This window comes from Castor canadensis, chromosome X (assembly GCF_047511655.1).
Source record: "Castor canadensis chromosome X, mCasCan1.hap1v2, whole genome shotgun sequence".
NCBI classification, from domain to species: domain Eukaryota; kingdom Metazoa; phylum Chordata; class Mammalia; order Rodentia; family Castoridae; genus Castor; species Castor canadensis.
In genome coordinates this window covers 109,337,488-109,363,730 of record NC_133405.1, presented here as the reverse complement: position 1 = coordinate 109,363,730, position 26,243 = coordinate 109,337,488, and the positions used below count along the sequence as shown (strand labels likewise).

Here is a 26,243-nt window from a genome sequence, read left to right as displayed (position 1 = left end):
GTCCTTCCATTTTTTTTGGTCTCACTTCTGTAATCCCCTACTGGTATTTCCTGAAATCACTTTCCAAATAACACTTTCTAAGGAAACCCAGGGACAAGAACCTTCTGAAATAGACATGATATCCATTTTTAAATATAAGAAAATTGAGAAACAGAGGTTAATAACTTGCTCATAAACTTGTAGTTATCCAGTACTGTGAAGGAGTAGGGATAAAAACCCAAGTCGGCAAAGCCTGATTTCTGGGTAACTTTGTACATGGCTTTTCAGCAGGTAGAACAACTTTTCACTGTTTACTTAATTATACAAAATAAAAGGCTCAACTGATGAAATATTATTAGTCATGGATAACAAAAGCTATCTGTTTTTCTTTGAGAGCCCTAAAATCAATACATTGAAGGGGCCAAAACCCCTTTACCTGAAATCTACTATAGCCTCCCCCAACCACACCAATAATTCCATTCAGTCAATTTCACTGTGTTTTAATGTCACATACTCACAACATCAGATAACAAAAATATTCTAAGGAATTCCTCATGATGTGTTGGATGAGATATGATCAGAAGTTTTCTTGGGACATCACACAGTCTTTTCTTAATCATTAGAATAAAATTATTTCAGATATTAATATCTGGAAGAGCTGTCAACTTTTTGAGCCATTAGCTGGCTTAATTTATAGTCCCCAATTTTTATCACTTCTCTTTTCCTCCATACACTGACTGCTGGAAAAACATTTTGACTAATCCAGAGCAAGTGACATGCCGATGCTATATCTCATCCCTGACTGTAGGTTATGTTCTTAATCTTGTTTCAGTTTCTTAAAATTACTTCTAATTCATCTTTTCTTATGATATATATATATATATATGATATTTTTTAAAGTTTTATAACAGATAAGGGGACACACACATGTTCCCCAAAAGATAATAGTTTACAATATTTCCAAGTTTAGTTACTTCAGAAACATCCTTCCTATGACATGATAAACCCATAAAATTAGACTTCATCTCTCAACTTCTTTTGGACTTCTCCCATCTTACCCTTTTTATGAGCAGATGTCTTTAGGCAAGGAGGTAAAGGAACAATAACACCAGGAACAGAGAGAGTCCTTGAAAGATCTTTCAGTTGGACATTTATGATTTATATAGTATTCTGTATGTAAAATTTTACTACAGATTTTATACCAAAAATGTACATAAATGAATGAAGCAATAACTAATGTATACAAACTAGCTATTTTGATTATTTTCCATTGAAATAGCTATAGTCTGGAGATTATTCACTCTTTTAACTTAATCTGAATCTAAATGAAATGTTAGTGATTTGATTCAAATGTTTAATTAAAATTGGATCTGTCTCAGACATCAGTATTTTATTGAAAGGTAAAATAATACCACAGAGCATAAAGATGTACATACTAATTAACATGATATAATAGTTTTATAAATATCTACTTCCATTTTGATTGATCAATGTACATATAGTAAGTATGGTAATGAGTTCTTGTTAACTTAGGGTTAACTATGACAATGTTATTCTCTAGCAGTAAAGTAATAAAATACATAATATAGCATAATTATGATAAATTAACCACAATTAGAGGACATGGAGAGTAAGTACTCAGGACATTTAATTTCAAATGGTAGAATTACTTTATGAAAATCCTGTCCCTGGAGGCCCTTAGAATCTTATTTAAAGCACATTCAGAGTTGAATAAATATTTATGTTAAATATGTAGTAATCATTGCAAATTGCCAATCAAGGTGAGCATCGTATTACATCTGAAGAAAGAGATAAACAGGGATAAGTAAAAGTCCCACACACTCATAATCTCTCCCAAGTTCAGACACTAAAGTTTTTGTATATTTGAATTAATAAATAAATACTATTGAGAGATTGGACATCTATGAGCAAGGAAGTTGTAATACCAAATACATTAACAGATTCTTGATACCTTAGTTTAATTAGATAATTGCTTTTAGTATGCTTTGCTCATAACAAAAAGCTAAATTTCGTACTACAGAAATGTAGGCATGGAATAATTATTATAACCACTTTTCAGATAAGCAATCTAAGACTCTACTTGATTATAATTATTTTTATTTTAGATGGTATTTTGATACTTTAATATTTACAACTCCTTTTACAGAGTTCTTGATTGGTAAATTCCAAAACTCAGTAAGCAACAATTGGGAGTTTAAACAAATTCAGAGTGCCAGGTCTATACTTAGTTTTTCTGATTCATTAGATCTGAGGTAAAGCCCTACAATCACAAGCTATTTCAATGTAAGTTGTTAGAGGACTACACTTTCTGAAACACTGATTTTTATACAAAAACCTCAAAATACCTTTAAAAATCACAGACCTCCATTAGTAAATATTTTTCATCATTTCCTTCAAATTATACACACTAACTTTAATGTGTGTGTGTGTGTGTGTGTGTGTGTGTAGCTCTTCCAACATATAAATATTTTAAATTTAAGCATTTATTCTCTTTTGATTTTTTATTTATATTTGTTTATTCACATGTGCATACATAATTTGGGTCATTGCTCCGCCCTACCACCCACCCTCTCCCTCTCCCCCCCCACCCCCACTCATTTCCAGGCAGATCTGTTCTGCCCTTATTTCTAATTTTGTTGGAGAGAAAACAAAAGCAATAATAGGAGAGACAAAGCATTTTTGCTAGTTGAGGTAAGGATAGCTGTACATAGAGATTCCTAGCATTGCTTTCATGTACCAATGTGTTACATCCCAAGTTAATTCATCTCTTACTGACCTTTTCTCTAGTTCATGATCCCCTTCTCATATTGACGTCTGTCACTTCAAGGTTTCTGCATTAGTTCCTCTATAGTAGGGACATCAAATACTTTCATGGTTTGGGTTTCTTACCTATCCCCATACTTCCCATGAGTGCTCACCTCTTATCATGTGACCCAAGTCCAAGTACATTGCTGCACTTGCTCTAGATCTAAAGTCTGCATATGAGGGAGAACATATGGTTTTTCATCTTCTGAGCCTGGCTAACCTCGCTCAGAATGATGTTCTCCAGGTCCACCCATTTACTTGCTAATGATAACATTTCATTCTTCTTCATGGCTGAGTAAAATTCCATTGTATATAAATACCACATTTTCTTAATCCATTCGTCAGTAGTGGGACATCTTGGCTGTTTCCATAACTTGGCTTTTGTGAATAGTGCTGCAATAAACATGGGTCTGCAGGTGCCTCTGGAGTAACCTGTGTCATATTTCTTTGGGTATATCCCCAGGAGTGGGATTGCTGGATCATATGGCAGATCTATGTTTAGATTTTTAAGAAGCCTCCAGATTTTTTTCAGAGTTGTTGCACTAGTTTGCATTCCCACCAGAAGTGTATTAGGGTTCCTTTTTCCCCCACATCCTCGCCAACACCTGTTGTTGGTGGTGTTTTTGATGACAGCTATTCTAAGAGGGGTGAGGCAGAATCTTAGTATGGTTTTGATTTGCATTTCCTTTATGGCTAGAGATGGTGAGCATTTTTTCATGTGTTTTTTGGCCATTTGAATTTCTTCTTTTGAGAAAGTTCTGTTTAGTTCAATTGCCCATTTCTTTCTTGGTTCATTGATTTTAGAGGAGTTTAATTTTTTGAGTTCCTTATATATTGTGGTTATCAGTCCTTTGTCTGATATATAGCTGGAAAATATTTTCTCCCACTCTGTGGGTGGTCTCTTCAGTTTAGAGACCATTTCTTTTGTTGTACGGAAGCTTTTTAATTTCATGTAGTCCCATTTGTCCATCCTTTCTTTTAGTTGCTGAGCTGCTGGGGTTCTATTGAGGAAGTCCTTGCCTATACCTATTGCTTCCAGGGTGTTTCCTACTCTTTCTTATATCAACTTCAGAGTTTCAGGTCTGATATTAAGATCCTTGATTCATTTTGAGTTAGTGATAGTGCAGGCCAACACATATATTTAATGTCAATAGAGCATATCTTTTTTTGTGGAAAATTAGTAAATATGCATACATATTGCTTTAACCTTATTATTTAATGTTGCATAAATGTTGTATGTTTATGCCTATGTATATATTAAACACTACAATCCATTTTGAGGTGGCACTCAATAATGTCTAATATTTGAGTAAATAGCTAAAATTAAAATTTTAAGAATTTAAGAGTAGATTTTATCATATTTTAATATGGTAGAGAAAATCACTTATAATATTGGCTATTTTCTTTAAAAATATCACTTAAATTTCAGGTCAAAATATACTTTGAAAAGTATTCATCTAGGAAATTTTTCATTAGAGGAAAATTGTTGTCTAATTCCATTTCTACTGTTTTCCTTCTTGAATGTGACACTGATGTGTAATAGCTCTTTATCTTTTTTAAATTAGATCAAGAAGAGCCCAGGAATCTTGTCATTGACTCATACTGGGATAGCTTCATCTATGAGAATTCTGCCTTCCGGTTTAGTTCCTTGAGTCATACACATGGTATAGAATTTCTACCTCATATTTTGTTATTCTATGTACTGCTATATTTAAGAGATGATATATATGTCTATTTTCTTAATAATTATTTAATACAAATGTAAAGTATAATTTTAAAAATTTGAAACAAATTTTAGTAAGTTGATAGAAAGCATGGATAGCCTAACTTTATATATTTATTACATTTGTATTATTTTTTCATTTCATAACACATAAATAATTCTGATTTTTCTTGCTTTTTGCTCATATTGGCCCTGAACTCCCAGAGTCAAGTGATCCTCCTACCTTAACCTAGTTTTGAATTTTGAATGTTGAATGTCATACCACTAAACATATAGATGTGTAGGTCATGGGAAATTTTAGAAAATTATAAATAACTAACATGCTAAACTACTTATACTTATGAAAAGTAATTGCATCCTTGTACTATTAATGATTCCTTGCCAAGTTTATCAAGAGGTATGCATATATTTTTCCATATACTTATCCCACCTGAATACTAATGAATAGGAAATAATAAAGTTGCTTCAAAATCTAAAGTTCAAAAATTAGAAATTTGCTTAATATAATGATGGCTTAAATTACAAAACAATTTTATGGTATATATGATAAAATATGACATACCTTAATATGATTAATTTATATATGTGCTAATTGAAATAAAAAATAGCTACTTACATTCCCTCCAAATGAGTCGATTACATTTTTGTATTTATTGTGGTTATACATATCAGCATCTTTCAATCTCATTTGATAGAACTCCTTGGATACATGCTATTCTCACTGAATTGAGAAAATTGCAATTTGGAAAAATTAACTCAAACTCCAAATAAACAAAATCCAAACAATTGCTTGATGGCAGAGATGAACTTTTTAAAGTCTTTGCTTTCTAGTACTTTTCAATGCATTAAAAGGACTATGAACAATAGTTGTAGAATAGGGAATAGAAATAACCAAAAAAAAAAGGTTGAAAATGTGTTCAGTATCATTAATAGTCAAGTAGATGTTGATATAAATAATGACCACCTAAGAGTTTGTCCTTTTTTCTGTTTTTATATTTTAATAAAACGATCATTACAGCTGGTGAAGTGGCTCAAATGGTAAAGCACCTGCCTAGCAAGCATGAGGCCCTGAATTCAAACCCCAGAACCACCAAAAAAAGAATAAAGACAAAAACTACCAATAACAATGTCTCTATGCTGAAATTGGAACAAACAAGCAGTGCCTATGAAAATGCAAAACATTCCCCAGAGTGGAAAGCACTTTTTATATATAAAGAAACATTCATCCTTTTGACCTAGTAATCCCAATTTTGGTGAAATCTTTTTGAAATAACAAAAATGTATTCGATATATGCACAGAGATTTTTTTTGAGCCACTCCACTAACCATTTTTGCTATAGTTATTTTTGAGATAGGATCTCACTTTATGCCTAGGCCAGCATAGCCCATTCAAGAGAGGATAAAACAAACCTCCTTAGCAGGAACAAGACCTATGTCTTCTATTCCCCCACCCCAACACACACACATACAATCCAGAGAGCTGGGGTTAGAACTCTGGACTGTTTCCTACTTTTCTCTGTATAGCCTTTCTGTTTCTCCATACTTTTCAGCTGTTCTGTTGCCTCTGATCCCCAACTTTCTTTCTCTCTTTGTAATATAACATGTCTGTTATTACTCTGAGTCTTCATATCATGGAGTCATACAGAAGAAGCTTCTTGTCCACCATCTTACCCCAGAAGCACCCTTTCTACTAGTTTTTGAATCAAACAAAATATGTTAAATGGTGAGATTTCATTTTGCAAAATCTTATTCTACTTTTATTTGTCTAATAATACTGTTAATATGTTGAGATCAAACTTAAATGCCTGCTTTAAGGTAAAAAATAAAAGTGCTTTAAATTGAGCACTTGTACATATTAGTAAGATATAGTGGAAATCAGGACAAAACTACTGAAGATCATAGAAATAGAATCCACTGTCATGGAAGAGCATAGAATGCATTCGTTTCTGTGGAAGAGCCTTATGAATAAGATGGAAACCATAAAGAAACTTTAGAGTGATAATAAATATAGCAACAGCTTAAGCAGAGTTGGTGTATTTTTGCAAAATTTGATGCAATTTTACAGTCTGATAAGCTAAAACATGTACGTTATGTGTTGTGATCTGTTGTATTCTTAGAAACAAAATTCCTATTTTATGCTATACAAATATTAGGTTTCTCACAATGTTTGCTTTTTATTGAAAAAAATGTAATATCAGATTCCAATTCCAGGGTAGAAATGATATTCAGTCATTGAAGTTAATTAAAATATTCTATCACACCAAACATTTATTTAATTTAGAGTAAAAAATTGCTCACACATGAGATGTATGGTAGATAATAAGAGTTTAAAATGAAAATCAGTATGAATCTGTCAAATATAATTGAAGCTCAATCTGATATGTCAAAAATTCAATTACACCTGAACTGATATTGTCAATTTTTTTGCTGACATCCTATATATATTTAGGGCTAAAACTAAGATCAAATGGATATAAGTTGTCATGCCTCCATGAATAGGTAGGAAATAAATATACAAATGAAACATTCTAGTGTTACCAGATCTGCAGGCAAGTCAAAATTTAATCTTACAGAAGGGATTAGGTTTATACTTTTTCAGTTATTTCATAGAGGGAAGTGATAAATACATTTTACAAAAACCTTTATCCTAGGATTTCCTTATTTTGACCAGGCACAAACTCTCATTATTCTTTGCTGGTTTCAGCTTTCTCAAATTCTAGATTTCCTTTCCTGTAGCACCTGGGCATGTAGTGTAATCAAGAAATTTTATCATGTATAAATGGTGCTGCAATATTTATCATGACTTCTATCAAAAAGAAAACTAAGAGTAAAAAGGCAAATGGTGAGATATTTATCTTGTATAACTAAGCACTCAATTCCTGGATACATTAGCAAATTCCTCAGATATGACATTAGTTTGTTTTGATGAGGGCTAAATTTTGGAAATGTCAAGCTCATATGCAACAATGTTTATATACATTTTAGTTAGTTTGAGAGTATTGAAGAGTTAGTGACTTATTTTCAAGCCATCATAAATTCTTATGTGTAAAGTGAATTTGCAAAGTTATCCATTCTTTCCCACCTCCAAAGTCTCCTTCCCAAAGATAGTGGCAGTATGAGATCTTGTAGCCACCATCTAATTTTTTTCCATTTGAATGTGTTACCATGTAAATATCAGTTTTTCTGAGTCATCCTTCATGCTCTGTATTTGTATCTCCAAGGCCTTAAATCTTTTATGGAAATCTATTATGGATTTTATGGGTGTAATGTGCATCTTATGCATCATTAATTTATGCATATACTGTAGATGATCTCATCTAACCTCGTGCTTTTAGATGTTCATATACTAGTGAGTCTCAAGTTTTCATTTGCAGCCTGTAAACATTTTTAAATTGGGGCTTGAAAATCCAAGGCCTACGTATTTTCTCTAGCTATCTAATAGAAATATAAAAATTTAGCATGCTCCCCAAAACTCACTCTCTTATCCTAAAACACTTCCTCATAATCTTTCTTGTTTCATTACTTGCAGATCCACCAAGATAGTTGCTAAGAATAGATATCATGAAGTTACTCTTGCTCTTCACTTTCTGTCACATCCCTCAACCAGTTTATCAATAATTCATACTAACTCTACTTTCAAAATATATCCAAAATATTCCTCTTCCTTTTTTCCATGTTACTGGTAGTTGAGCTCAGGACCTCACTGTTACCAGGCAGGTGCTCCACCACTGATCCACACCCCAAACCTTTTTGCCTTCATTATTTTTGGGATAGAGTCTTGCATTTATGCCTAAGTCTCATATAGCTGGGGTTATGGGCACTTGCCATCATGTCCAGATTTTATTGCTTGAGATAGGGTCTCACAAACGTTTTGCTTAAGCTGGCCTGAAACTGTGATCCTCCTGATCTCTGCTTCCACTGTAGCATTACTCTTGTTTGCTACTAACATTCCCCTTTAGTGCAACATTCAACTCTCTCAAACTACTTGCAGTTGTCATCTTATATGTCACCTAGTATGGTAGGCTAAAAAATACTGTCCACAAAAATATATCTGCTTCCTAATTCCATGAAACCTTGAGATTATTACCTTATATTACGAAAAATATGATTAAGTGAATGACTTTAAGAGAAGAGTTTATGAAGAATTATCTGCAAAGAATCTGAATGCAATCACATATATCCTTATAAGAGAGAAACAGGAGAAATTTGGACAGACACACACAAAGTAGAAGGGAAGAGGAAAACAGAGTAAAGACAGATGCAACCACAAGCCAACAAATACAGGCAACTACCAGAAGCTTTAAGAGAGAGAAAACAATACATAGAGCCTCCAGAAGGAACATAGCCCCAACAACAACTTGAATCCAGACTTCTGTCTTCCACAACTGTGAGAGAACAAATTTATGTTGCTTGAAGACTCCTAGTCTGTGGTAAGTTGTTATGGCCATCACACTAAACAAATGGAGCCTCAAGATTCCAGATCACACCCCCAAGTACCTGTAAATGTTCTGAGATATCACTCCTAACAGATTTTCCATATAGGCTTAATATAATCACATAATCACCTTAGAAGTAGAAAACTGCTGGTGGCATAAGAGGAACACAGAAGAAGAATCCAGACAGATTTAAACCATGAGAATAATTCAACACATCATTCCTAACTTTGAAAACAGAGAGGACGGATTCAGAGAGGATCCAAGATGGCGACTAGGGTGCAGAAGCAGACAGCGTGAGCTCTGTAAATCAAAAATCTTGCTGAGATGCTGGAGCCACACTTGGCAGAAATAAAGCACCAAAAAGAATAAAAACTTTGACACCCTGAACCCTTAGCCCATGGAAAGCTTCTCTGTGCCACCTTACACTGAGAAAACAGGCGTGTGCCTGCACTGTCAGATGCCAGCTCCAAACCTACTTGGGAAACATTAGGCAGACCAACAGGTGAGCACCAAGCATCATGTGGTATTTCCCCAGCCACCCCTGGGATAAACCAGCATAGCCCACACTGGGCAGACTGACCCCTGCCCTGCAAAAAAATAAAACTGAATAAACAAGGAACTGAAAACTAACACACAACAGAGGAGGTGGGGTGCTGTAAGTGCACCAGAGAAAGGGAGAGGAGCAAGGAGCTGATCTCCACACGAACTTTCAGTAAACAAATGGCTAGAAAGGCAGAAGGGCTGACAGTGGGTGGGTGATAAGCTGCTGCCTGAAATAGAGCAGGTAGCAGTCCACAAAGTTTATATCCTGAGCCAGTGGGCAACATCCAAAGGCAAATGACACTGCAAAGTTGAAAAACAGCAAACAATCAAAACACGCTGACAGAAGGGGGCTGACTGAAAGATCACTGACCTTGGCCCAGAGAAAGGTGGCACGGCAAAGAAACAAGCCCCCAGTAAACCAACACAGTGAAAACCCAACTCCAAAGCAGGATGGCTGGTGGACTACAGAGATGATCTCCGGAACCTGAGGACAACATACAAACTCAAACTGCCACACCTCACTGAGGGAGGAGCTGACTAAGCACCTGCCACTGAAAGACAGAAGAAAAACTGGAGAGACTCCCCAACCATCTGGAGAGACTAAGATAGAGGTTCTGCTCAAATGCCAACAGCAGAAATGGATGCTGAAGGAGTAACACCAGAACTATTAAAACTGAAATTCTGTTGTTCCTGAACCTGGAGTTTTTTTGTGTGTTTGTTTGTTTGTTTTGTTTCTTGTTTGTTTGTTCATCTCTCCCTGTTGATTTCTTTGGGGGTTTTTGTTTGTTTGTTCATCTCTCCCTGTTGATTTCTTTGGGGGTTTTTGTTTGTTTGTTTTGTTTTGTTTTGTTAGTTTTAATATTGTGAGTTAGTTAATACTAATTAAATTATACCCAGACCAGGGACAGAAATAGCATACATACACTTAGCTAAAAATCCAATACACCCACAAAACTAAATTTAGCCGAGGGAAAGAAAACAAGTGACAGTTGCACATTACCAAGTGGAGCAATGGGAAGACAAAAAGAGATGGAAAACTTTCTCCCCCCCAAAATAATTTAAAAGAGGATTCAGAGGCTCCAACAAAAAAAAAGATAAACAATGCCAAGGAACCCAATGTTGCCCTAGAGAACACCCTCAAAAAAGAAATCCTGCAAGTAATCATTGAGAATTTCATGGAGATGTTACTAGACATGGTCAACCAAAATGTACAAGAGGCACTCAAATTCCAAGACACCAAAAAGAAAGAATATGAGAAGACACAGAAATAAATAAATGAACTCATAGGAGCCCTAAATAAACACCAAAGTGAAACAGAGAACACAATAAGTAGAGAGATAAATGAATTAAAGACAAAGATTGACAATATTAAAGAGGATGTGACCCATGATACAGAAAACCTCAGAAAAAAGAATGAAACAGAAATAGAAAACACAATGGAACACCACTCCAGCAGACTAGAATAGGCAGAAGACAGAATCTCAGAACTTGAAGATAAAATGGAAATTAAAGGAAAAACTGAAGAGCTATTAGTCAAATAACTCAAGACCTGTGAAAGGAATATGCAAGAACTCACTGACTCCATCAAAAGACCAAACCAAGCAGAAGGGATTCATAATATATTCAACAAGATAATAAAACAAAATTTCCCAAATCTAGAGAAAGCTCTGCCCATTCAGGTACAGGAAGCCTCCAGGACACCAAACAGACCTGACCAAAACAGAACTACCTCATGACATATTGTCATTAAAACAACAAGTACAGAGACTAGAGAAAGAATATTGAAGGCTGTAAGAGAGAAAAAACAAATAACATACAAAGGTAAACCCATCAAAATCACAGCAGATTTCTCAACAGAAACCTTAAAAGCAAGAAGGGCATGGAGTGAGATATTCTGGGCACTGAATGAAAATAACTTCAAACTTAGGATACTCTACCCAGCAAAACTATCATTCAAAATACTTGGAGCAATAAATGTCTTCCACGATAAGCAGAAACTAAAACAATATATGACCACCAAGCTACCACTACAAAAGATTCTTCAAAGAATTCTGCACACAGAAAATGAAAGCAAACAAAACCATGAGAGGACAGGCAGCACCAAACCACAGGAGAAGAAAAGACAAGGAATCAGAGAGTAACACTGATTCGGTTGCATACAATCAAACCCTTAAACAACAAAAACAAAAAAATGACAGGAATCACCACATGTGTATCAATACTAACACTGAATGTTAATAAGCATAACTTCCCCATCAAAAGACACCATTTGGCAAACTGAATTAAAAAGGTAGAACCAACAATCTATTGTTTACAGGAGACCCATCTCATTGACAGAAATAAGCACTGGCTTAGGGTGAAAGTCTGGAAGAAGATTTACCAAGCCAGTTGCCCCCCAAAACAGGCAGGAGTAGCACTACTTATCTCAGACAAAGTAGACTTCAAACTTACATTGATCAAATGAGATAAAGAAGTACACTCCATACTAATAAAAGGAGAAATAGACCAAAAGGAAATAACAATTATCAACCTGTATGCACCCAAGGTCAGTGCAACCAGTTTCATCAAACATACTCTGAAGGCCCTAAAAGAATATATAGACTCAAATACAGTGATAGTGGGAGAATTTAATAACTCCTATCACCAATAAATAGGTCATCCAAACAAAAATCAATAAAAAAATTCTAGAACTAAATCACACCATAAATCAAATGGACCTCTGATGTCTACAGAATATTTCATCCAGTTTCTGCACAATACACATTCTTCTCAGCAGCCCATGGAACCTTCTCTAAAATTGATCATATTTAGGGCACAAGCAAGCCTCAGCCAATATAGGAAAATGAAATAATGCCATGCATTCTATCGGATCACAATGCATTAAAACTAGAACTAAACAACAAAAACAACAGTAGAAAACATGCAAACAATTGGAAGCTGAACAACACATTGCTCAATGATCAATGGGTCATTGATGAAATAAAAGAGGAAATTAAAAGATTCCTGGAAGTTAATGAAAATGAAAACACAACCTACCAGAATGTATGGGACACAGCAAAGGCAGTCGTAAGAGGAAAGTTTATAGCCATTAGCATATATTAAAAGGACAGAAAGATCTCAAATCAATGACCTAATGCTACATCTCAAACTCCTAGAAAAACAAGAACAAGCAAATCCCAAAACAAGCAGAAGGAGAGAAATAATAAAAATAAGGGCTGAAATTAATGAAATAGAAACAAAACAAAAACATACAAAGAATCAACAAAACAAAAAGCTGGTTCTTTGAAACAATAAACAAGATTGACAGACCCCTGGCAAACCTGACTAAATGAGAAGAGAAAAAAACCCAAATCAGACAAACAAGAAATGCAAAAGGAGAGATAACAACAAACAGTATGGAAATACAAGCAATCATCAGAGATTACTTTGAGAAACTATATTCTAATAAATTTGAAATTCTTGAAGAAATGGACAAATTTCTAGATACTTATGACAAACAAAAATTGAACCAAGAGGATATCAAACACCTGAATAGATCTATAACACAAAGTGAAATTGAAGCAGCAATAAAGAGTCTCCCAAAAAAGAAAAGTTGGGACCTGATGGATTCTCTGCTGAATTCTATCAGACCTTTAAAGAAGAACTAATGCCAACTCTCCTTAGACTTTTCCACAAAATAGGAAGGGAAGGAACACTGCCTAACTCATTTTATGAAGCTAGTATTACACTCATCCCCAAACCAAAGACACCTCCAAAATGGAGAGCTATAGGCCAATCTCCTTAATGAACATTGATGCAAAAATTCTCAATAAAATAATGGCAAACCAAATCCAACAACATATCAGAGATATCATTCACCATGACCAAGTCGGCTTCATCCCAGGAATGCAGGGGTGGCCCAACATATGAAAATCAATAAATGTAATAAACCACATTAACAGAAGCAAAGACAAAAACTACTTGATCATCTCAATGGATGCAGAAAAAGCCTTTGAAAAGATACAGCACCACTTCATGATAAAAGCTCTAAGAAAACTAGGAACAGAAAGAATGTACCTCAACATTATAAACACTATATATGACAAACCAATAGCCAACATCATACTTAATGGTGAAAAATTGAAACCATTTCCCCTAAAATAGGAACAAGACAAGGGTGCCCACTATCCCCACTCCTATTCAACATAGTACTGGAATTCCTAGCCAGAGCAATTAGGCAAGAAGAAGAAGTAATACAAATACAAATAGGTAAAGAAACTCAAAATAACCCTATTTGCAGACGACATGATCCTATATCTTAAAGACCCAAAAAACTACCCAAAAAATCCTAGATACCATAAACAACTACAGCAAGGAGGCAGGGTACAAAATCAACTTACAAAAATCATTAGCTTTTCTATACACCAAAACGAACAAATTGAGAACGAATATATGGAAACAATTCCACTTACAATAGCCTCAAAAAAAAACCAAATACCTAGGAGTAAATTTAACAAAGGATGTGAATGACCTCACAAGGAGAACTACAAACCACCACCGAAGAAAGAGATTGAGGAAGACTACAGAAGGTGGAAAGATCTCCCATGCTCATTGATTGGAAGAATCAACATAGTAAAAATGTCTATACTACCAAAAGCAATCTACATGTTTAATCCAATTCCCATCAAAATCCCAATGATATTCATCACAGAGATTGAAAAATCTACCCTAAAGTTCATTTGGAAACACAAAAGACCGCAAATAGCCAAGGCAATCCTCAGCAAAAAGAGCAATGCTGGAGGCATCACAATACCTGACTTCAAACTACATTACAAAGCAATAGCAATAAAAACAGCATGGTACTGGCACCAGAAACAGACATGAAGACCAGTAGAACAGAATAGAGGACCTGGATATGAATCCACACAGGTATGCCCACCTAATTTTTGACAACACCAAAAACATATAATGGAGAAAAGACAGCCTCTTCAAGAATGTTGCTGGGAAAATGGTTATCTGCTTGTAAAAAAACTGAAACTAGAACCAAGTTTATCACCCTGTACTAGTATCAACTGAAAATGGATCAAGGACCTTAATATCAGACCCAAAACTCTGAAGTTAGTGCAGGAAAGAGCAGGGAATACTCTGGAAGTAACAGGTATAGCTAAGGACTCCCTCAATAGAGCCCCAGCAGTTCAGCAACTAAGAGAAAGGATGGACAAATGGGACTACATTTAATCAAAAACTTCTGCACAATAAAAGAAATGGTCTCTAAACTAAAGAGACCACCCACAGAGTGGGAGAAAATATTTGCCAGCTATACATCAGACAAGGGATTGATAACCAAAATATACACAGAACTTAAGAAACTAAACTCTCCTAAAATCAATGAACCAATTAAGAAATGGGCAAAATAGTTTCTGCCTGGTAGCAAGGGGTAAGGTGGGGTAAGAGAGGGAGTGGGGGGTGTGTAAGGGAGGGGGCAGGGGGAAGGGGGGAAAAATGACCCAAACATTGTATGCACATATGAATAAAATAAACATTAAAAAAAAAGATATGGGCAACTGAACTAAACAGAAGTTTCTCAAAAGATGAAATTCAAGTGGCAAAAACCACATGATAAAATTTAGCTCACCATCTCTGGCCATAAAGGAAATGCAAATCAAAACTACACTAAAATTTCTCCTCACCCCTGTTAGAATAGCTATCATCAAAAACACCACCCACAACAGGTGTTGGCGAGGATGTGGGGAAAAGGAACCCTTGTACACTGCTGGTGGGAATGCAAGCTAGTGGACCCACTCTGGAAAACAATATGGAGGCTTCTTAAAAATCTAAACATAGATCTGCCATATGATCCAGCAATCCCATTCCTAGGGATATACCCAAAGGAATGTGACTCAGGTTACTCCAGAGGCACCCGTACACCCATGTTTATTGCACCATTATTCATAATAGCCAAGTTATGGAAACAGCCAAGATGCCCCACCACTGATGAATGGATTAAGAAAATGTGGTATTTATACACAATGGAATTTTACTCAGCCATGAAGAAGAATGAAATCTTATCATTCACAAGTAAATGGGTGGAACTGGAGAACATCATTCTGAGCGATGTTAGACAGGCTCAGAAGACCAAAAATCATATGTTCTTCCTCATCTGTGGATTTTACATCTAGGGCAAATGTAGCAGTGTTGTTGGACTTGGGTCACATGCTAAGGGGAGAACAGATACAGGAGGAATGGGGATAGGTAGGAAACCCAAAACTTGAAAGTGTTTGATGTCTCCACTGCAGAAGAGCTAATACAGTAACCTTAAAGTGGCAGAGGTCAATATGGGAAGGTGACCAGGAAGTATTGAAGAGGTCAGGTAAAGATGAATCAATTTGGGTTGTAATACATATGTGCATGGAAGCAATGCTAGGAATCTCTCTGTATAGCTATCTTTATCTCAGCTAGCAAAAATGCTTTGTCTTTCTTATTATTGCTTATATCTACTCTTCAACAAATTAGAGAAAAGGGAGGAACAGGTTCTGCCTGGAAGAGAGGGAGGGGATGGGGGCAGGGGGAAGAAATGGCCCAAACAATGTATGCACATATGAATAAATGAATTTTAAAAAAGGAGGACAGAAATCATAACAATGTATCATAACAGAAAAATGAAGCCAAATCACTTAGCACAGTATAAAGCATAAATTGAATTCCTAATGAAAAGCAATAGAACCAATTAAGATGCACAGAATAAATGTACCTTTAAAAAAAAAGAGTTTGAGACAGGAGGATAGAGTCAGCCTGGACTGTGGAGCAAGATCTTGCCTCTGCTTCCCTCCTCAATAACCCCCCCCCAAAATAAAAAACACCTCCAACTCTGAAAAAAAAAAGAAAATAGAGAAGACTAAGGGCCAAGTAATTCAGGTCAATTATGATGTTAAGAGTGACCCACATCCTCTGTCTGCACTTGTCATTTAGACAGAGAAAATAAGTGCAATATGGGCTAATAAGCAATTCATTTTTTCCCACTTCTGGATGAGAAAGATTCATTAAGGTATAAAACAAGGCCAACTGATACTCCTGCTCTACCCCAACCACTATAGTCAATGAGATCCAGTAGGGACTACAGCCTACATGCAATCAAACATCCAGAAGGCAAAATGAAGGTATGTGAGGCAGGATAGTTGGCATTATGCCTCCTTTTCTCCCACATGTGAGCAATAAACAGTGGGAACTGAGCTTCTAAACATACCTGGCATCAATTCTCAGGAAGAATATTATTTGAATGAAAAATCAAGTGGAAATTATAGGACAGATTTAATATGATAAGTTAAACAAATGTCTTGCTGGATGGGTTCAATAGTAGATTGGAGGGGTGGAGGAGTGGCTCAAGCGGTAGAGCACCTGCCTAGCAAAATGCAAAGCCCTGACTTCCCCCATATCACCAAATCAAATCATTTGATTGACATCAATCAAATCATTGAAGGTGAGAACAGATCAATAGAATATGCACAACCTGAACAACAGAAAGAACCTAGACTTTAAAAGGTATGAACAGAGTTCCAGGGACCTGTAGGAACATAACAAAAGGGAATAGGACTGAGAAATTATTCAAAGAAGTAATATCTGAAAACTTTCTGAACTTGATGAAATGCAAATCCTACAGGTTCAAGAAGCTAAGTAAACTCCATTTGGTTTAAAGCAGAAGATACCCACAGGAAGACACATCATCATTAACTTCTGAAAACTAAAGACAAACAAACCTTGAAAGCAGCTAGAGAGACTGTACATTACTTATAAGGAAGCATCAATACAAATGACATCTGAAACTATGGAGATATGTTTTTCAAGTACTGACAGGACTATAGAGAGTGAATTCTATATCCAGATAATGCATCCTTTATGAATAAAGGGATGTACACATTCTCAGACCAAGAAAAGGAAACAAATTTATTGCAAGACACCTATTCTTTAAAGAATGGCTGAAGAGCATTCTCTAAAAACATAAAAAATAATAAAATAAGAAAGTTTAGAACTCCAGAAAGGGAAGAACATTAGAATAAGTAAAAATGAGAGTTAATATAATGGACTATCCTTCTCTGGAGTTTCTTAAATTATATTTGGTGTTTGAAACACTCTGTGATATGATGCTATATATATATATGTATACACACATATAATACATCTTGACTACATTAATATAAATATTTCAGGGTTTTACACTATGTTATTATTTAGTAAGATGTTACTAATGTAGATAATAAAGAATACATGATGGTTTAGTCACCTTTCTGATATTCTAACAAATACCTGAAACAATCACTATAAAGAGATTTTATTTTTGGGTCACAGTTTTGAAAGTTCCAGTTCATGATTCCTTGGCCCCATTGCTTGAGACCTATGGTGAGGGAGCATGTCATGGCAGGAATGCAGGGTAGAGCAAAACTGTTCACCTTATGGCCATGGAGCAAGAGAGAAGTATAGGAAGGGAGTACAACCCCATTAGCTCCTTGAAGGGCATACCCCCAATAACCTAAAACTTCTTACTAGGCCCCACCACTTACAGTTCTACCACTTCCAATAGCACCACAGGCTAGGGACCAAGCCTTTAACACAGGCACCTATAGGGAACCCTTATCCAAACCATAGTACCAGGGATCTCTTATTTCTTAAAACTGCATGTGAAACAATAATTATCATACATATTTTTGTATTGGGTAAGGATTATATCACATGATTTAAGAGAATAATTGAAGGGATAAAGTCATAGTTTATATTGAGCACATGAAATAACTTGCCATAATTTTTTTAATATAGTTGCTGCCATGATATCCATTTTTAGGTTTGACATATCATTTATTTGAAACCCAGTCATACTCCATCATCTTTTGTGTATAGCCTGCTTTTTTTTAATTTTTGCATGTACATTCATGTGTACACATTTTTTGCACCATATACACTCTCCTACCCCCTTTCCTGTCACCTCCCCCTCCTCCCACGGATGCCACCCCTCCCCCCTGGGCAGGACCTGTTATACCCTCCTGTTCTCAGAGTTTGCAGAAAAGAGAAAAAGAAAAACGTGACATTTTTGCTAGTTTGAGATAAAGATAGCTACTACACAGGGAGTTTCCTTGTGGTATTTCCATGCATATATGTGTTATACTCCCAATTGTTTATCTTCTCTAATTATCTACATTCTACCTTAGACCCTTTCTTATGGTGGTTTCAGCTGGTTTAAGATTTCTATATTCATTCTTGTATAGAAAGTGTATCACCCATATTCAAGTTCTTAGTTTCCTTCTTCTGCCCTACCCCTCCTGTATGTGACCTCCTCTTAGTGTGACTACTGTTTCATAATATTTCTGCATTTTTATTAGGTCTATATTCCACATATGGCCTTTTGAGTTACTAATTTCGCTTAAGATGATGTCCTCCAGTTTCAACCATTTACCTGCAAATGACAAAATGTCATTCTTCTTTGTGGCTGAGTAAAATTCTATTGTGTAAAAATACCACATTTTCTTAATCCATTCGTCAGTAGTGGGTCATCTTGGCTGTTTCCATAGCTTAGCTATTGTGAATAATGGTGCAATAAACATGGGTGTGTAGGTGCCTTTGTTGTAAGCTGACTCACATTCTTTGGGTATATCCCTAGGAGTGGTACTGCTGGATCATACAGCAGATCTATTTTTAGTTTTTTTAAGGACCCTCCATACTGTTTTCCATAGTGGTTGTACTAGCTTACATTCCCACCAGCAGTGTATGAAGGTTCCTTTTTCCCAGCATCCTCTCCAACATTTGCTGTTCATGTTCTTGATGTAACAGGAGGGAGGTGGAATCTTAACATCATTTTGGTTTGCATTTCCTTTATGACCAGGGATAGTGAGCATTTTTTTCATGTGTTTTTTAGTCATTTGAACTTCTTCCTTTGAAAAGGCTCTGTTCAGTCCATTTTCCCATTTCTTCATTGGGTCACTGATTGTTTGGGAGTTTAGTTTTTTGAGCTCCCTTTGTATTCTAGTTATCAATCCCTTGTCTGATGTATAGCTGGGCAAAGATTTTCTCACATTCTGTGGGTGGCCTCTTCAATTTAGAAACCATTTCTTTTGTTGTGCAGAAGCTTTTTAATTTCACATAATCCCACTTGTCAATCCTTTCTCTTAGTTGCTTAGCCAATTGAGTTCTGCTGAGGATGTCATTGCCTATGCCTAGTAATTCCAATGTATTCCCTACTCTTTCCTGTACTAACTTTAAGGGTTCAGGTCTTATATTAAGGTCCTTAATCCACTTGGAATTGATACTTGTACAGGGTGACTAACATGGAGCTAGTGTCACTTTTCTATAGGAAGCTATCCAATTTTTCCAGCAACATTTGTTGAAGAGGCTGTCTTTTTTCCATCGTATGTTTTCGGCACCTTTGTCAAAAATTAGGTGGGCATAGCTGTGTGGATTCATATCTGGGCCTTCTATTCTGTTCTTCTGGTTTTCATATCTGTTTTTGTGCCAGTACCATGCTGTTTTTATTGCTCTGGCTCTGTAGTATAATTTAAAGTCGGGTATGCGATACCTCCAGCTCTTTTTGTTCAGTATTGTCTTGGCTATTCAAAGTCTTTTGTGCTTCCGAATTGACTTTAGGATTGATTTTTCAATCTTTATGATGTATGTCATTGGAATTTTGATGGGAAGTACATTGAACAGGTAGATTGCTTTTGGTAGTATAACCACATTTACTATGTTAATTCCACCAATCTATGAGCATGGGAGATCTTTCTACAGTCTTCTTCAATTTCTTTCTTTCTTCAATGGTTTGTTGTTTTACTTAGAGAGGTCATTTATATCCTTAGTTATGTTTATCCCTAGGTATTTCATTTCTTGTGGCTATTGTAAATTGAATTGTTTTCCTATATTTTTTCTCAGTCTGTTCATTGTTGACATATAGAAGGCTACTGATTTTTGTGAATTGATATTGTATCCTGCTACTTCGCTGAAGCTGTTTATGGTGTCTAGGAGATACTTGGTGGAGTTTTTCTGGTTGTTTTGGTATAGGATTATGTCATCTGCAAAAAGGGATAGTTTGATCTCTTCCTTACCTATTTTGTATTCCTTTTAGTTCATCTTCCTATCATGTTGCTCTGGCTAAGAAGACTATAGTGAATAGGAGTAGAGAGAATAAGCACCCTAGTCTCGTTCCTGACTTTAGGGGAAATGGTTTCAGTTTTTCCCCATTAAGTATGATGTTAGCTATATGTTTGTCATGTATAGCCTTTATAATGTTGAGGTACATTCCCTCTATTCCTAGTTTCATCAGACCTTTTATCATGAAAGGTTGTTGAATTTTATCAAAGGCTTTTTCTGCAGCTAATCAAGTGGTTTTTGTCTTTCCTTCTCTTAATATGCTGTATTATATTTAATGTTTTGCATATGTTGAACCATCCCTGCATCCCTGGGATGAAGTGGACTTATTCATGGTGTATGATCTTTTTTACATGCTGTTGAATTCAGTTTGTCATTTTATTGAGAATTTTTACATATATGTTCATTAAAGAGATTGGCCTGTAATTCTTTCTTTATGATGTCCTTTTTGTCTGGTTTTGTGGTGGAGAATCCGTCATGTCCTAGACTTTTCCTTTGGGGGAGACGCTATTGCTGCTTCAATTTCATTGTATGTTATAGATCCATTTAGGTGATAATATCCTCTTGGTTCAATTTTGGATGGTTACATGTATTCATTTCTTCTAGATTTTCCAATTTATTTGAATATAGGTTTTCAAAGTATTCATTTCACTGTCTCAGAATCCATACATCTCATAGCTACTGACCACAATAAAGCCTAACAGTCTAGAATCGTGTAAATAAGTCCCTTTCTTTGTGCATGTTTTCTTTAAAATAGTCAATCCTCACCCCTGCCCACGGACCTTAATAAAGGCTTAGTTACATAGGTTCTGTCTTTCTCCTTCGCTCCTCCTCCCACTCTCAGTGTCTCCATCTCTCCCTCTCTTGCTGCCTACCCACTGGTTCAACACCCTGCTGCCTCTGGGGCTTCCCATTAGTGCCCTGTCAATACTTCTCTGGACCTATGAATCATAAATTTATTTTGTTTCATGTACTTTGGTTTTAACTCCTCATTGTGTTTCACCTAACACATTTTAATGTATCACCCATCAAGGCTCATCTAGAGAGTGGCTATCTGGTATCTTGGATTTTGGCCACTCCCAACAAAGAGACCTCAAGACCAAACTAGAAAGAAACCATAACAGTGAAAGTCATAACTCATGTAATTTTTATAAGATAAAATATTCATTCTTTATATTTGTGTAATTGCTAATGATCAGAGCCAAATTAGCAGAGTTCTAGAATCAACATTTGGAAAAGAAACATTTACGTGTTTTTATTATTTATGAGAGATCATGGTTAATGACTCAGTTTTGATTTTAAGTTAACATGTATCTTTTAGCTTAACAATCCAGGAGAAAATGTTATTTGGAAAAATAATGTTTCTAATCAAATATTGGTGTTTATGAATTGGAGAATATTTTCAAGAACTCAGTGTTAGTCTAGTGGACAGTTACAGTGAGCCCTAGGTTCAATCCCCAGCACAAAAATTTAAAGAGAACTCAGTGTTGCATTTAGTTGTTACATTTAGTGATGTGTGCTGACATAAGGCATGCCCAGGTCTCCAGATAATTTCCATAAAAGTTTACCAAATTATGTTAGCAGCTTCGCACATTTGCACATTTTTGGCAAAACTTTCTTTCCTGTTACATCAAATTACCAATTTTCCATACATCTGAACTCAGGTTCCAATCACATAGATTTGTAATAACCATTTATATCATAAAGCAAGTGGATTTCCTAGTTGGTCAGTGAAGTTGTTTTTGTTGTGAAAAACAAAGCTGTAACTCTTATTATGCAAAGATGCTACCCTTCAAAAATCTCTATTATTTAAAACGTTACCCATTTATTCTACCAGAATATGAGAACAGAAATTTCTACTATGAAAACAACAGAAACTTAACCTGTTCCAATAGTTTGTTAAGTGTTTGACCTTATGAAATAAAATGCAAGGCACAGTGTTATTTTCTGTTATTTTACTCAATATGTTTAATATTAAAGTATGCAAGTAAATATTGTAAGAAAGACAGGACTAATACTGATTTAGGAGGTTGTAATATACTAGTTCTTGACAACGGCAGATAAGTGAATGTCTGTGTGTAGATTGTAAATGGGAAAGGGAGATAGAGAAATAGATAAACTATGATTGAGGGATGACTTTTGATGGAGCATGATTTCCTTTTTGTTAGGTATGCTATAGTAAACTTTCCTACTGTTAATTGAGGCCTGATCACTAATAGTGACATACAACACTTCCTCTTCTCTACCTAATATTCTTCCTTCTTGTTTAATTAAGGCTACAGAGGCAAAAGAGATTCTAATTATTTGATTCTCCTATTACATTGACCATCCTAAGTTTATTTGAATCCATGTACGCTGCTTTCCTTTCCATTGTGTTAGAAAAACTCTCAGTATTCTTATACCCAGATCTCCACTAGTTTACTCAATCCCACACCTACTTAACTGTGTAGAGCTCCCTGGTCCTCCATTTCTTCTATAATAAATTCTTAATGGGTTATTCTCATAGTATACACATGCTAGAATAGCTATCAATGCAAAAGACATGCTTCCCTTTATCTAATATCCTTGCCAACCATCATTCCATTTCTGTGATCTCTCTGTATAGCAAAACAACTTGAAAGACCAACTGACTTACCACTCTTACTTCTTATACCACTATCTTGTCCCCCTGACTTCTTAGAGGACCAGGGCTGAATCATCTCTCCTCCTCATTTATATACACATTCATAGGTGCAGCTTCAGCCTCTTCTAAATTCCACACTCATATGTCTACCTGCTATTCCAGTATTCCCAATGCAGTTGTCTATCAGGCTTCTCAAATTTCCTTAGGTATTCTAATCAAGAGACACCTTCTTGAACACTCTGTGTTTATATCCACATAATTCTTTAACCCTTTATTATTTTACTTAACACTATATATGTTATTTTCTTTTGTTACTTCTACTCTCACCCCCACCTCCCAAAACAATGTGGATATACATGACTCAAGAAAAACAGAAGATTTGCATTCTTCACAATTTTATCCCCTGTGCTTGCTGTACTGCATAGCACATTAGTATTTTCCAAATAACTGAGTGGAAGAATAAAATACCATAGAATAAAAGAATACTGTACAAAATAGAATTATCTGGCTATAACCAAAATAGTACCTTTGCCATAACAAAACCTTGCTGTATGTGTATATTAGCTTCTTTTTTTATATGAAGTCTCACATAGAAATTTAAATAACTTTCCCAGTTCCCCAGAACAAGTGAATAATAGAGCAAGATTCAAAGTTCACTCAGTACAGCATAAAGAAAAAAAGACATGGTGATTGATCATTAAGATATATTAGTATAGTAATCATAGTAGAAGTAGACATTATCTTACAATTTTCTGTGGGTGATTTTAATTAAAATTAGCTACTTTCTGAAAAATTCAATTCTCTTAACACTAATTTTTAAAAATTCTAAGTTGTCTTCAATTTAGAAGGAAAATGTTATCATTTAATAATAGGGCTGAAAAGAGCATTAAGATATTCTATTTCAAATATTCATGTAAAACTTGAAACCTCTCTTGTATCTGTCAGTGGTTATGCAAAATGTGCTGACAGTCTTCAATGAGCTCTTTTCTTCCTCACTGTGCCTCTTGTCAGCAATCTCTGATAGTAGATTTTTTTTACTCATTTTGAGCTAATAATTAAATGTTTACAGTCAAGGCAATATTTTCTTTTAGCATAATTTGTTTTTGTTTTTGTTAATATATTCTTTAAAAGACAACATACTAACTTAAATTTACAGGTGGTTTGTATATGGTGTGAAATTTTTTTTTTAGTTTTTCTTTTTTATTTGTTTTTTATTTATTTGTTTTTTAGGGTCTTGAAAGACCCTAAATATTCCCTTTTCACTTTTTTTTGTTTGGTATTTTATTTTTTATTTTTTTAATTTCTTTTATTCATACATGCATATTATGTTTGGGTCATTTCTCCCCCCTTCCCCCTCCCTTTCCCCTGCCTCCTCCCTCTCCCCGCCATACCCTCGCTTCCAGGCAGAAACTGTTCTGCCCTTATCTCTAATTTTGTTGAAGAGAAAGTATAAACATTAGTAAAAAGGACCAAGGGTTTTTGCTAGTTGAGATAAGGATAGCTATACAGGGAGATTCCTCGCATTGCTTTCCTGTACAAATGTGTTAAATTCTAAGTTGATTCTTCTTGAACTGACCTTTTTTCTAGTTCCTGATCCCCTTCTCCTATTGGCCTCTATCACTTTAAAGTTTCTGCATTAGTTCCTTTGCATTGAGGACATCAAATGCTATCTTGTTTTTTTGAGTTTCTTACCTATCCTCATACCTCCCTTGTGTGCTCTTGCCTCATCAAGTGATCAAAGTCCAATCCCCTTGTTGTGTTTGCCCTTGATCTAAAGTCCGTATATGAGGGAGAACATACGATTTTTGGTCTTCTGGGCCTGGCTAACCTCGCTCAGGATGATGATTTATCTTAGCAATCATGCTTGTACTGATTGACACAAAAACTTACTTAAAAATGGTAATGACACAAAAACTTACTTAAAAATGGTATGTTAAGTCTCAAACTGGTCACTTGTTCTGAGAAGCATGGGTTTGTGTTTTTTCCCCAATTGCTTATATAAGGTGACCTTTCACTTAATGCTTAATTTTTCTGTACTAGTCCCTTTGTAAATACCCTCTTTATTGAAGCTCAGACTTTATTTATCTATATAAAATATGGACAGAGTAAAGAAGTGTTATTTTTAATCATTCAGCAGGTGAATCCCATCCCTTAAATGCCTTTGTCACTATTCAATAGATGTCCAAGGAGGTGTAGGTAGCAAAGGAATAATGCCTGATCCCTAGCTTTTTCATCATCAAAATAGCCAAATGACATCAGAATCAAGTTTCTCTATCTGCCTTATGTTTGTTTTTTATTGTTGTACTGAGTGGGGATACATTGTGGCATTTACAAAAGTTCTTACAATATATCATACTTGAATCTACCCCTTCCACCATCCACCATTCTCCTTTATCCCCCTCCCCCATTCCTGGAATAGTTTCACTAGGTATCATTTTTATTTACACTGTATTTGAGAGTTTGGAATTAGAATCTCTGAAAAAAAATTTAATTGCATCCCGTGCCCCAATATCTGGGATAATAAAAATAAGATAATCTTATTAATTAGTTTTCTAGGGCTGTCATAAGAAAATACAAAGACTATGTGATACAAACAAAAGATATAAATGTTCTCATGGTTCTGGAGACTGGAAGTACAAGGTCAAGAGGCTATCAGGTTTGATTTCTTTTGAGACCCTTCTACTTGGCTTATAGATGACCACCATCTTTCTGTATCTTCACCTAGTCTTCTCTGTGCATGTGCCTCTGGTGTCTCTCTGTGTCCAAATTTCCTCTTCTTATAAGGACATTAGGTATACTGGACTAGGATCCACCATAATAACCTCACTTTAATTTACTCACCTCTTTAAAGATCCTATCTCCAAATATAGTCACATTCTGTGATACTGAGGGATAAGATTTCAAGATAGGAATCTGGTGTGTGTGGGGGTGCAATTCAGATCATGATATCTCAGAATAATCAAGAAAAGAACTCTTCCTCAAAATACCATATTAATAATTCTATTCAACA

General features: G+C 35.4%; 1 protein-coding gene across 1 annotated transcript in view; it reads left to right on the top strand.

The window, feature by feature from the left end:
• The window catches only part of Cfap47 (cilia and flagella associated protein 47), a 393,644-nt gene that overhangs the window by 310,752 nt on the left and 56,649 nt on the right, over nucleotides 1–26,243 (top strand). Inside the window, exon 58 of the mRNA XM_074062282.1 lies at nucleotides 4,371–4,469. Within this exon, the coding sequence (XP_073918383.1) occupies nucleotides 4,371–4,469 (99 nt within the window). The remainder of the gene's footprint in view (nucleotides 1–4,370; nucleotides 4,470–26,243) is intronic.